Source organism: Anabrus simplex, chromosome 5, assembly GCF_040414725.1.
Source record: "Anabrus simplex isolate iqAnaSimp1 chromosome 5, ASM4041472v1, whole genome shotgun sequence".
Lineage (NCBI taxonomy): Eukaryota > Metazoa > Arthropoda > Insecta > Orthoptera > Tettigoniidae > Anabrus > Anabrus simplex.
In genome coordinates this window covers 92,958,685-92,970,995 of record NC_090269.1, presented here as the reverse complement: position 1 = coordinate 92,970,995, position 12,311 = coordinate 92,958,685, and the positions used below count along the sequence as shown (strand labels likewise).

At 40.0% G+C, this 12,311-nt stretch overlaps 1 protein-coding gene across 3 annotated transcripts in view; it reads left to right on the top strand.

Moving 5' to 3' along the window:
- LOC136873781 (activating transcription factor 7-interacting protein 1) overlaps positions 1–12,311 on the top strand; it is a 457,029-nt gene that overhangs the window by 403,530 nt on the left and 41,188 nt on the right. For all 3 annotated transcript variants that reach the window (XM_067147002.2, XM_067147001.2, XM_067147000.2), the window contains one exon: positions 3,541–3,704. In XM_067147002.2, coding sequence (XP_067003103.2) covers positions 3,541–3,704 — 164 coding nt within the window. The remainder of the gene's footprint in view (positions 1–3,540; positions 3,705–12,311) is intronic.

The window sequence follows — 12,311 nt, the reverse complement described above, 5'->3', positions numbered from 1 at the left end:
TACTTTTTTTTTAATGTAAAGGCAGTTTTGAATTAAAAGTCTGAATTGTTTTCCGTTTAAATATGACATGGGGCAGTTTTCTTCCATTTGCGATTACACAAAGCTTAACTGTACACCCAACATCGAAAACTACGTGAACCAGCAGCGTGTTGCCAACGTTGATGCAAATAAAACCTGCACCTCAATTTTGTGCCTCATATTTTTTAAAGAAATAAGCGGGAATTTTTCGCGTAAATACGATACTGGGGCTAAATCTGTTGATGGATTATCAGTGTGTGACACAATATCTGTCACAAATGAATATTTCCTTCAGTTTCTCTTTCACATTTGACAAGTTAGGATGCCTCTTCACTCAGAAGGCGTTGCAAGAGCAGTGGCGTTAGTGGATGATGGACGCAGCATTCGTTATGGGACTAATGTAATCGGTGCATCATATGGAGCATCCAGCGTGTTCTAAGATGATTTTGTGAACATGGTATCTAACACAGACAACCTGGATTAGGCCGTTGGAGGTCTACATCTGCTAGGATGATTAGTTTCTGGTCATCCAGTACTTGGGTGAACAACAAACTACCCCTACCCCAGCCAAGCTAGAAATTGCCTCGAGGCAGTAGGAAATGTCACCGTGACTGCGAGGACTGTCAGGTGAAGACTCCTAGAAGTCAATTTGACCTCAAGAAGACCTGCAACTGATCCATTGCTTACCCCCCTGCACAGAACAGTTCCATTACAGTTTGTGTGTCAGCATGAATTGGACTGTGGAGCAGTGGTCAATGGTACTGGTTACAGATGAGTTACAATTATGCTTCACCGGGCAAGTTGGCCGTGCGGTTAGAGGCGCGCGTCTGTGAGCTTGCATCTGGGAGATAGTGGGTTCGAATCCCACTGTCGGCAGCCCTGAAGGTGGTTTTCCGTGGTTTCCCATTTTCACACCAAGCAAATGCTGGGGCTGTACCTTAATTAAGGCCACGGCCGCTTCCTTCCAACTCCCAGGCCTTTCCTATCCTATCGCCGCCATAAGACCTATCTGTGTCGGTGCGACGTAAAGCCACTAGCAATTATGCTTCCAGTCACCTAATGGTAGAGAGAGAGTGTGAAGAAGGCGCAGGGAGTAATATTCACTTTGCATCTTCTTCAAGAGGTAACCATTTGGGGGTGGCTCCATCATGGCATGGACCGGTATCAACTTTGAGGCCCAGATGGAAATTCTTTTCAACGTTGGAGGTGCTCTGAATGCACACCATAACATCATATAGGTGTTAGCAGAGCATGTAATCACCTATGCTATCTTAGTTGGTGAAAATTTCATCCTGATGCATGATAATGCATGCCCCAGTTTTGCTTGCTGCCTGACGGAATATTTGTGCAACGTCAGGAAACGAACCCTGGTGTCGCATCTTTGACAACCTCAGTGAAATGCGGGCAGTACTACTGGAGGAGTGGATTCTCATCCCCCAGGAAATGATCCAGGACCTTCTGGCTAGCATGCCATGAAGGATGGAGGCTGTAATCATTGCCAGAGGTGGTAACACCCAGTACTATGGCAAGATAAGTGTAAAGTGCCATCAAGAAAACTTTCAGTGGTACGTTCAAAAGTTTGCTCAGTGTAATGCAATGTTAATTTAAGGTAATGGCATTTTCATAAATTACAGCGTCTAAGAACTTTTTGGAAAAACTCCTAGAAAGGAACTTCAGTAATAAGCATGAAGCATTCAAAACAGTGGTTATATTTATTTTATAATAATATATTGTAGGAATTAAGAAAAAGTAAAGGCTTAAGAGATATAAATGCATTTTTGTTCTTAAATTAAAGTGATCTACTTTTTTTTTGTTCGCCAGGTTAGATTTCTCGTGAACTATAGTGAAGAAAACCAAATTGTCCCTTAAATTTGCCATTTGGATGCTAAATGCAAAGAAATTGTAGACCTAATGGACAGACGCATACTCGGAATTTTAGGGTTGAGAGAGACGAAATGGAAAGGTTCAGGGAAGAAACCTTATGAAATGGTTATATATTGTACTGGAGTGGGAACACTAATGAAGCCAAAAATGGAGTTGCCTTCGTTCTCCACAAAGATGTTGATGTGCAGACAGTCATCAATTATGTGAGTGACAGAATCATAAAAATGAAATTACGTGTTGGCCAGGTATTCCATACCTTTCTCCAAGTATATGCCCCTCAGGCAGGCTGTCCTGCAGATGAAAAGGATCACTTCCTTGTAGATCTAGTGGACCAAATAAACAAAGACATCATCGCAATTATGGGAGATCCAATTGCCCAAATTGGGACGGATAAAGCAAGGATTTAGGGGCCGGTGAGATAAATGTTTGGCCTCTTTAAACAACAAGCATTATCATCATCAAAGCAAGAAAAATGTTGGATTGAACTCATTTACAATCTGTTTCGAATCTCAAATACCGTGGAAGTATCTTTTCAAAAGATAACACAATAAAACAAGCTTCTTGGTTTTGTTTTCAAGTGAGAAATGTATTGTGGGAAGATGAAATACCCCAAAAAGCCAAATTGACCATGTTTCATTCGTACTTCCTTCCAGATCTCACCATCATTTCCTGTTTTCAGTCTTCTGCGTCAGTTGTGAATCAAGAACCTCCACAGTTGACTCTCTCTTCAGCACTCCATTCCTTCCACCAATATTTCTTCTACTTTTATTCCTCTCTTCTCTATACTCTCCTTTCCCATGTCCTTCCACCCATTTCTGGGCCTTCCCTGTTGTCTTCTTCCTGTTATTTTTTTAAAATAATCATCTTCTTCCATTTTCATCATATGTCCATACTATTCCAGCTTACTGGTCTCTGTGTTACCTTGCAGTTTAGGGAATCCAATTCTCTCCGTGATTTCTATGCTTCTGATCTTATTCCTTTGTATCTTCCCAATTCTCACCTATGGACTCGAAACATGAACCCTACACATCAAGGCTAATAGTAAAATCTAGTCATCAGAATTGAAATTCATCAGAACAATGGACCAAAAGACCAGGAAAGACCAGATTAGAAATGAAGCAAACAGGAAGGAGGCTGGCATCAAAATACCTGTTGCTCAGCTTTTAGGAAGATAAACGAAGACATCACAATTATGGGAGACCTGAATGCGCTTGTACAGCACAACTGGGAAACTGGAGATGGAGATGATGATGAAGAAGGAATTAAACTACTAATAGTCTGACTTAATATCTCAGATGGTAGAATGCTGGCTTTCTGAGCTGAAGTTGGCAGGTTTGATGCCAGCTCAGTCAGGTTATTTTTGAAGGTGCTCAAATACATCAGCCTAGTGTCTGTAGATGTACAGACATGTAACAGAACTCTTGTGGGAGAAGTTTACAGCACCTCTGCATCTCCAAAAACTGTTGAAGTAGTTGGTGGGGTGTAAAACCATTATCATTAAAGAAAATTAAACTGCTATTTTCCAGTTTTAAGATGTAGACCTGAAAGGGTTAAGACTATTATTTATTTTGTTTGTTTGTGTGATTTCATCAGTGTTAAGAAATTATTGTAAAATTTCTTGTATTACTTGCTTTTCAGGTGTTCCAACGAGTTCTGCCCCTATTCTGCGTCCCAGTACAGCTTTGGCGACTGTGTCTACCCAGCAAAGGCCTGGACAACTCCGAATGCCCGTGGTGACATCGGTGGGCCGTGTGGCAGCTGCAGTTAATACTCTTGTAACAACACAGTCAAGCGTTGCAACGGTTAGTATGAATTTCTCCAATGTATGCTTGGCACCAGGCTCTTTTCCTCTTCTGAGGCAAAATGCCAAATGTTACTTACAAGGAAGCCATCCAACCTAAGCTATAAAATATATACTGTACTGTTTATGCAAGGTAATTTTTGTGTGGTAATAGTCGTTTAGGTACAGTTCGACTTCTTGGATGAATGGTCAGCGTGCTGGCCTTCGGTTCAGAGGGTCCCGGGTTCGATTCCTGGCCAGGTCAGGGATTTGAATCGCTTCTGATTAATTCTTTTGGCTCGGAAACTGGGTGTATGTGTCTGTCCCAACACTCTCCTCATATTCAGACAACATATCACACTACTAACCACCACAGAAACACTCAATAGTGCTTAATTCTCTCCCTATAGCATTGGCACCAGGAAGGGCATACGGTCGTAAAACAAGGCCGAATCCACATGTGCGACGCGGTTCGCACCCGCGACCCCATGGGTGTGGGAAAAAGCGGCAAGAAAAGAAGAAAGAAAGAGAGTCCTTTAGGTACAGGCACCGTCAGAAGATAACTTGATTTTTGTACATCATAGTGCTGAATTTTGGTTTAGTTCGCAACGTCACAGGTTGCTGAATGGGATGGCAGTTTAGCTATTAATTGTTTAAAATATTAGCCCCTTGGTGTTCTCAACATAATCCAGTTTACTTGACAATAAATGCTAATTACTTAAACCAAAATTCACCGACAACTGTGGAAAACTTTGAGATTGATGGAAGTTACGATATTTCCGAATTCCTTGTATCATTGCTGTTATGGAGTGTCCGTGGTTCACAGAGGAATAGGGAGCGCCTGAGTTGAATGACTGGACAAGGGAATACTTAAAAACAACCTTTAACATAACAAAATTAGGAAATTTTATTTATTTCCTTTTTTAAAATTGAGAGAGAGAAAATTAAATAGGATAACAGAACAATTGAAAAGTTTAATAATGAGCTCGTCAGCTCTAATAATATCTTGGACTTATAAGTCCTGAAATCAGGTTCAAAACTTGAGATAATTACCTAGTCGTTAAATCACTAGAATATTTTGAAGGAGCAAGATTTGCTCTGAGTAGGTACGTTTCACAGGACTCTGATCCCAAAATACCAGAGTCTAGCCTCAAAGAGGCAATCAGTTTTTTATGCCATACTTAAAATTACACTAGGCAATCCATCGGGTGACCCCACTTCAAGGTTTACATACACGGTTGCCCCATGGTGGGATTTATCCCTTATTCAACAATAATAGTAGTCACTGTTCCCAAAGGGAATTAAAACAAAGAAACAATTAACTTACCAATAGTACAGAATACACAGGGGCATAATTACCCATACCACGTGGCCTTAAGAGTAAAAGGACCAAGCTCGATAGCTGCAGTCGCTTAAGTGCGGCCAGTATCCAGTAATTGGGAGATAGTGGGTTCGAGCCCCACTGTCGGCAGCCCTGAAGATGGTTTTCCGTGGTTTCCCATTTTCACACGAGGCTGTACCTTAATTGAGGCCACGGCTGCTTCCTTCTCATTCCTAGACCTTTCCTATTCCATCGTCGCCATAAGATATATCTGTGTCAGTGCGACGTAAAGCGAAATAGAAAAAAAAAAAAAAAAAGAGAGAGAGAGAGTAAAAGGAAAAGGTTGCACATAACAGAGGCCATAAACAAAAGTCCAGGAGGTGAAATACCAGCACTCCTAGATATTTATGGAAACCTAAGTGGGCTTAAGGCCCAATGATACAGTGGCTAATCCTATACTAAAAAAGATGACTGAAGGAGGAACATTTAAAGCTGAGACAAGATTTCCAAAATGTAGAGGTTGAAAACTTGTCACCCAATTGAAAGGTTGAATGGGAGAGGGCAGAGGGTCACCACTCTTCTTCCCTTACATTACATATTTTCCAGTAGGGAATAGAATTAGTGTCCTCAGACTTCACCGAAAATTTTACATGTAAATCACCAGATTTCAAAATTACGTTAAAAGAAAATGGCTGAAATCCTCTCCTCTAACTACCCGCAGGTGCTATCACATGTTTAAGTAAATTCTGCTATTACCTTACATTGCTGGAAGTTCCTTAAGCAGGCAGCGCCCCTCCCTCCCTAGGCATCTGTCAAGTCGCACTCCCAAGCACTGGAGCAATTCAGACAAGACGGCCCCAAAGTGCCCTGCTTTTATAATTTCCTTGGGGAAGGTTCCAGATTTACACTTCTTATGGGCTGAATTCCCCTACACACCCCCGGGGTTTATTAGCTAGGGAACATATTTACAAGCATCTGATAGGTAGATTACAATAGCCGAGGAACCAGCTGAGGTGTTGACAGCTTCAGTACATTTTAAAAAATCTACAAAAAAGGTTTCCCAACTCCCTAAATAGATATTTTCTTGTTAATTATTTTGTTTCTAGTCATAAGAGTGTGCTAACAAATCGTTTACAAGTTCAAGTCATTTGGCATAGATGGCCGTAGAGAAGGCGCGCAGTTTAAATAGTCGGGGAGGGTGTACTCCTGGTACTGCACAATGCATTTATAGCTCACATGAAACAGATCTGTATGAATCGGGCGTTGCTAAGAGCCAAATTACAGCCAGAAGTTGCTTTCGTGGGTCTTGCAATGTTCTTCCTCATTCCCCAATTTTGGATTTAGAAAGTTTACAGTCAATGACTCAGAAGATGTTTGAATGCTGATCATGGAAATCTGAAATGTTGTTTAAATTCAATTTAATTGTAGTTGTAAACAACATAATCTACATATCCAGTTATCCTAAATGGCTTATTGTGCACCATTGCTGAGCCGATATATTGGTATTCATCCTCTTCGTCATCAGTGTGTTCCTACGAGATAAGGAATAACGGATACTGTTTTAAGGCACAACTCGGTGAGGAAAGTAGTAACAACTCATAGCACACTGCTATAAAGAAACACCTAGAAATTTGATATTAAATTCCTCGCAAGTGAGGTTATGGTAAAACAATGAACCTTCCTTAACCCTTCCCACGGACTATCTTTGACTCACTGTCTAGTGAAACCTAGAGTATTAATTTGCTTGTCAGGTATATTGTGGAGTACCTTCACTAAATAATTTATTCTGTAAAAACTACTTAAGATATTGCTTTCAAATTTTTTAACAATGGAAAATGCACTATAGTTGTTCTAAAATGATACAGTGAGATCACTTAATTACACGCAGGAACTCCCTCCCCCAACCCATTCAGAATGATACTCTAAAACACGAATATGGTGCATAATGTTAAATTGCTTGTTCTTGACGTCAGTCTGAATTGCTGGACTAGATGGGGCTCTTATTTTCTTGGTAATGCAGAGAACGTAGGAATTCACCCTGAATCTCCCAATTTATTGCATTTTCGCAATCAGTCAGATGAAGATATTTAGATAGCAAATCATACTTCCTCTCAGACATACAAATTGTAAACAGTTTTTCACTGAATGGGATAGGAAGATAAATTGACATTAGTTGGCATACTGTGTAATTAAGTAGAGGCTCACAGTCTGAAACAGAATTAACTGGAGAATTAAAACTGATAATTATGTTTTGTACAAGTAGGCCTAATATTTTAAAAGGAGACTGTACCTGAATGAACATTTCCTGTCCTGTGCCGTATTTCGATTTCCCTCAGATTCATATCCTGTCCCAACTGCTTTCCATACCATTTTTATTATCATACCTACAACTTCAAACTCACTACCATTGCATTTCTCGACATATTGATCTAATATGCAACAAATATTCTCCGCACTCAACTGGTTGTGAGCAGCCATGTTGCTGTAATGTGTTTACATTCTGTCAGCTGTCTGTTCTATCTAAGAAAACGTATAAAAGAACACTTTATTTTAGGATTCTGTGCATGCCAGTTGTATCTAGGAAGCGTAGGGAATTCACTGGTTCCAAAAAGTTGTATGTTTAGCAGACAGATGGCAGAGGAAGTCGGTTTGAGAGTCAAGTACGCTTTACTACGTAACCCGCGGGAAAGAGTTAATTGATTAGCCATGTTCTGTTACTCTGTATTCACTCTAAGCATTCGTGAAATACCATTATTCAGAGTTAACCTTACTAGTTCATCCACGATACTCTACTCGGAGTCGTATTTTGTACAACGTAGTTCTACGGCTGTTTATGAAGGACTTTCTCGATTACTCGTCTAATAACTGAGCATATAGTAATTGGGTGCCAGTTACTGGGATTGTTTACATCGCCACCTCTATAAACTGGAATTGTACAGGCTTTTTTGAAGGTCTATGTTTTCCTCCCTGTTGTCTAGTGGCGATAATTGCCATTATGTCTGAAATCGTGCTTTTTTTTAATAGCTCAGGATTACATGGTCAAGACAACATGCAGTGTCCCGATTTTCTGTGTTGCCTGAACAATGTCTTCTTTAGAAATGACCAGATTACATAAGTCGCCAGTCTCAACAAGTTCACTCTCAGTGCCCTTTTGAGGGTACTCCTGTCTGTTGTTGTTGTATGGGCTAGAAAATATGTCGAAAACTACATGTGTAATTCTACTTCTTCCAGCATGGAAATTGGTTGTTCATTTGTAAAAACGTTGCATATGGCTTTCCGCTGCTCACTGTAATAGTAAAACCGAGTTAATTACTACATGTACTTACTTCTTCTCTTCTCTCTGCTCCTTTTTAATGACCTTTCAGGCTTCAAGGAGCTCCTATATGCACACTGAATGGAGTTAATTTAGTCTTTTCTGCTCAGTGCATAACATTTCTGGGTGGGATGTCTCAGCCTGGGAAGAATGTGAGGCACTGAAGCTAAGAAGCGAACAAAGTCATTAACAGTGTTGTCGGAGTCTTTTGTTTGTTAGGTTTACAGAAAACTTTTATTTCCATTTAGTCAGCTCGCGGAACTGGAGTAGCAGTGGTATCCTGTCAGCAGCTTGTCATGGTGTGCTTGCTTCTTGGCTCTTTGTGGCCCTTTGCAGTTTTATCTTTTTTCCATTACTGAAACTGTACACGGACAAAGAGGATTTTATATACAGGGTGTCTGTAAATAAGTTGTAGAAATTTTATGAGCATAATAAACATAATAATGTAAGAGAGGATCAGTCATCCATTTTTTTATTTCCCTAAACCGTTTGGTTAATCGCCAGGGATTACTGGTTCATATCTCTTATGTCCTGAGACTAGTGAACTGAATTCGCAACAGAGCGTTAACACTGTAGAGTGTTAACTTGAGCATTCAAGATTCCCAAGGAAAATGCATGGGGTACACAGAAATGTAAGGGTAATACCATCAGAGGCCCTGGATAGTGACCACAGACTGCTGGTAATTAAACTGAAGACAATGAAGGAAAGGAGGTGGACAGAGAATCAAGAAAAACGTATCAAAATATGGACACTAAAGCAGAAGAAAACCAATAAGTATTACCAGGAAAAAAAGAAGATTGAACTTACCAACAAATGATACAAAAGGAGGAGAAGAGGAATGGGAAAGGTTCAAGAGGACATCAGTAAAAGCTGGAAAGGAAGTCTGTGGGAGAAATAGTACCAGGAAAAGATGCAAGGAGACCCCATGGTGGAAAAACAGTCAAAGTGGCTGCTGGGGATAAAAATGAAGCTTTTGGAGTATGGTTTCAACAGAGGACAATGGAGATAAGAATGTATAAGACCAAAAAAAAGGAGGGAGCTAAAAAGGTTGTAACAGAGAAGAAAAAATGGATGGAAAAGTGGACAGACACAATGGAAGAAGATAGTAAAGGAAATAAAAAAGTACCGTATGGAATGGTCAAGAGTAAAAGGAAACACGTGCGAGAGTACGTTACAATGATGATAAAAATGGAAATGAAGTGCAGGAAAAAGAGAAACTCAAAGGAATGGGGAAGGAGTATTTTGAAGATTTATTAAACCAAGAAGGATGCATTGAAGGGAAAAAAAGTATAAGCATGGAGGAAGAAAGAAACTTGTAAATGGGTAAAAACTTAACATGGGGAGAAGTGGAGGTAGCACTGGGCGAGATGAAAGGTATAGATGAAGTGAGTATTGAGATGGTGAAGAGGTAGGGAAACAGTGGCTTTCTCGTGTGTTGAAAGTAGTATGGAAGGAGAGGAAGGCCCCTGAATTTGGGAAGAAGGGGATAATCATAACCATTTTCAAGAAGGGGAATAGGAACATTTTAAGATCTGTAGGGGAGTCACATTGATATGTCACTCTGCAAAGGTGTCCGAAAAGATTCTGGAGCATAGAATCAAAAATAACTTGCAAGAAAGGCTAAGAGAAGGGCAGTATGGCTTCAGATCAGGAAGGTCAACAGTAGACCTGATATTCACAGTAAGGCAACTGCAAGAGCATCACTGTGAGTGGGATAAAGATCTGATGCCCTTCTTGGACTTTTAGAAAGCATATGATTGTGTGTGCAGAAACAAGGTATGGGAAGCCTAGAAAAAAGGTGTCTAGAAGCAGACAACAGATAGAGCGAGGAAGATGTACCATGGAAGTGTCAGTTGTGTGAAAGGGAAGGAGAGAGAACAGTCTGGTTTGAGAAAAAAAGTGGATTAAGGCAAGGAAGCATTCCGTCACCTTTGCTCTTCATTGTAGTAATGGACTAGTTAATGACAAAAGTGGCAAGGAAAATTGGGGAAGGAAAAATGAAAGTGATGATATATGCAGATGACTTGTTGATCCGAGGAGAGAAGAAGCTATCCAGGAACAGTTGTATACATGAAAAGGTGAGGTGGAACAATGAAAATCCACAGCCTGTTTCCAGTCATTCGACCGGGTCAGGAATGGTATGAATGAAGCCCCCATCTAGCGGCGAGGATAGGAAATGTGCCGGCTGCCGAAGCCTCTCACACTTCTCTGGGGCAATGATAAATAACTGACAGATGAAATGAAATGAAATGAAATGTTAATAGAGTGTTGCTGGAATGAAAGATGGCAGGAAAACTGGAGTACCCAGAGGAAAACCTGCCTTGCCTCCGCTTTGTCCAGCACAAATCTCACATGGAATGACGGGGATTTGAACCACGGTATCCAGCGGTGAGAGGCCGACGCGCTGCCACCTCAGTCACGGAGGCTGTAGGTGGAACAATATGGAATGAAATTTAATTGCAAGTAATTGGCTTCATTTTCCGTATCAAAATCTAATCACAGAGAGTTACAATATTGAAAACCTTCCACCTTTTTGATACTTTTTATTTGCCTTTTAGCAAATTTTTATTTGTAAACGGTACATGTTTCGTTCTCACTTGGAAACATCTTCAGCTGTTATTAAAGCTTAGGTAAATCGCTAAGTTTTTAAACACGTTATTTGCAAGTACAGTGATTCTCTTAAAAACTACTAGAATACCAATTAAATTAAATGATATTAAAACAATGTGGGGGTTAATATGTTAATGAAATGAGAATGGATGATCACATAATTGGTCAGCTTAAAAACTTTATCTATTCACTGGAATAGTTGTTAAAAGTTTCACTTTGTTACATTAAAAATGTCTGTCTGTCTTCCAGTTAATGTAACAAAGTGAAACTTTTAACAACTATTCCAGTGCCGGGCTGAGTGGCTCAGACGGTTAAGGCGCTGGCCTTCTAACCCCAACTTGGCAGGTTCGATCCTGGCTCAGTCCGGTGGTATTTGAAGGTGCTCAAATATGACAGCCCCGTGTCGGTAGATTTACTGGCACGTAAAAGAACTCCTGCGAAGCTAAATTCGGGCACCTCGGCGTCTCCGAAGACCTTAAAAAGTAGTTAGTGGGACGTAAAGCAAATAACATTATTATTAACTATTCCAGTGAATAGATAAAGTTTTTAAGCTGACCAATTATGTAATCATCCATTCTCATTTCATTAACACGTTAACCCTCACATTGTTTTAATATCGTTTAATTTAATTGGTATTCTAGTAGTTTTTAAGAGAATCAATGTACTTGCAAATAACGTGTTTTAAAACTTAGCGATTTACCTAAGCTTTAATAACAGCTGAAGATGTTCCCAAGTGAGAACGAAACATGTACTGTTTACAAATAAAAATTTGCTAACAGGCAAATAAAAAGTTTCAAAAAGGTGGAAGATTTTCAATATTGTAACTCTCTGTGATGAAATTTAATGTCGAAAGGAGTGAGATGATGATCACAACTAAAATGAAGAGAGACCTATGAGAGGGAAAATGCTTGAAGGGGAACAGCTTAGGAAGGTAGAGAGTTTCAAGTACCTGGGAAGTATCATAGACAAAAGTGGAAGAAATGATATGGAAATAATTGAGGGTGGAAGACAAGCAGGAGCATTTCTGGAAAGTGTCAGGAGCCTGGTTTGCAGCAAGGTGACCCTCAGAGAAGCAAAAGTGATATACAGAGTGTACTATGTACCTATTCTGATGTATGCAGCAGAAACTTGGATTATGAGGCAGAGAGCCGTGACTAGGATACAGGCAAGTGAAATGAAATTTCGTAGAAGCAGGATAGGAGTGATGAGAATGGGTAACTTGAGAAAACAATTCATATAGATTATCCACCTAATCCATACACAGTATGATTTAAAAAGATAATTTATCTAACATACGTGGACATGTTTTGGCTCTTGGAGCCATCATCAGCAGATGGTCACTTAAAAAAAAAAGAGATTAATAGCACATAAATAAACATATCTG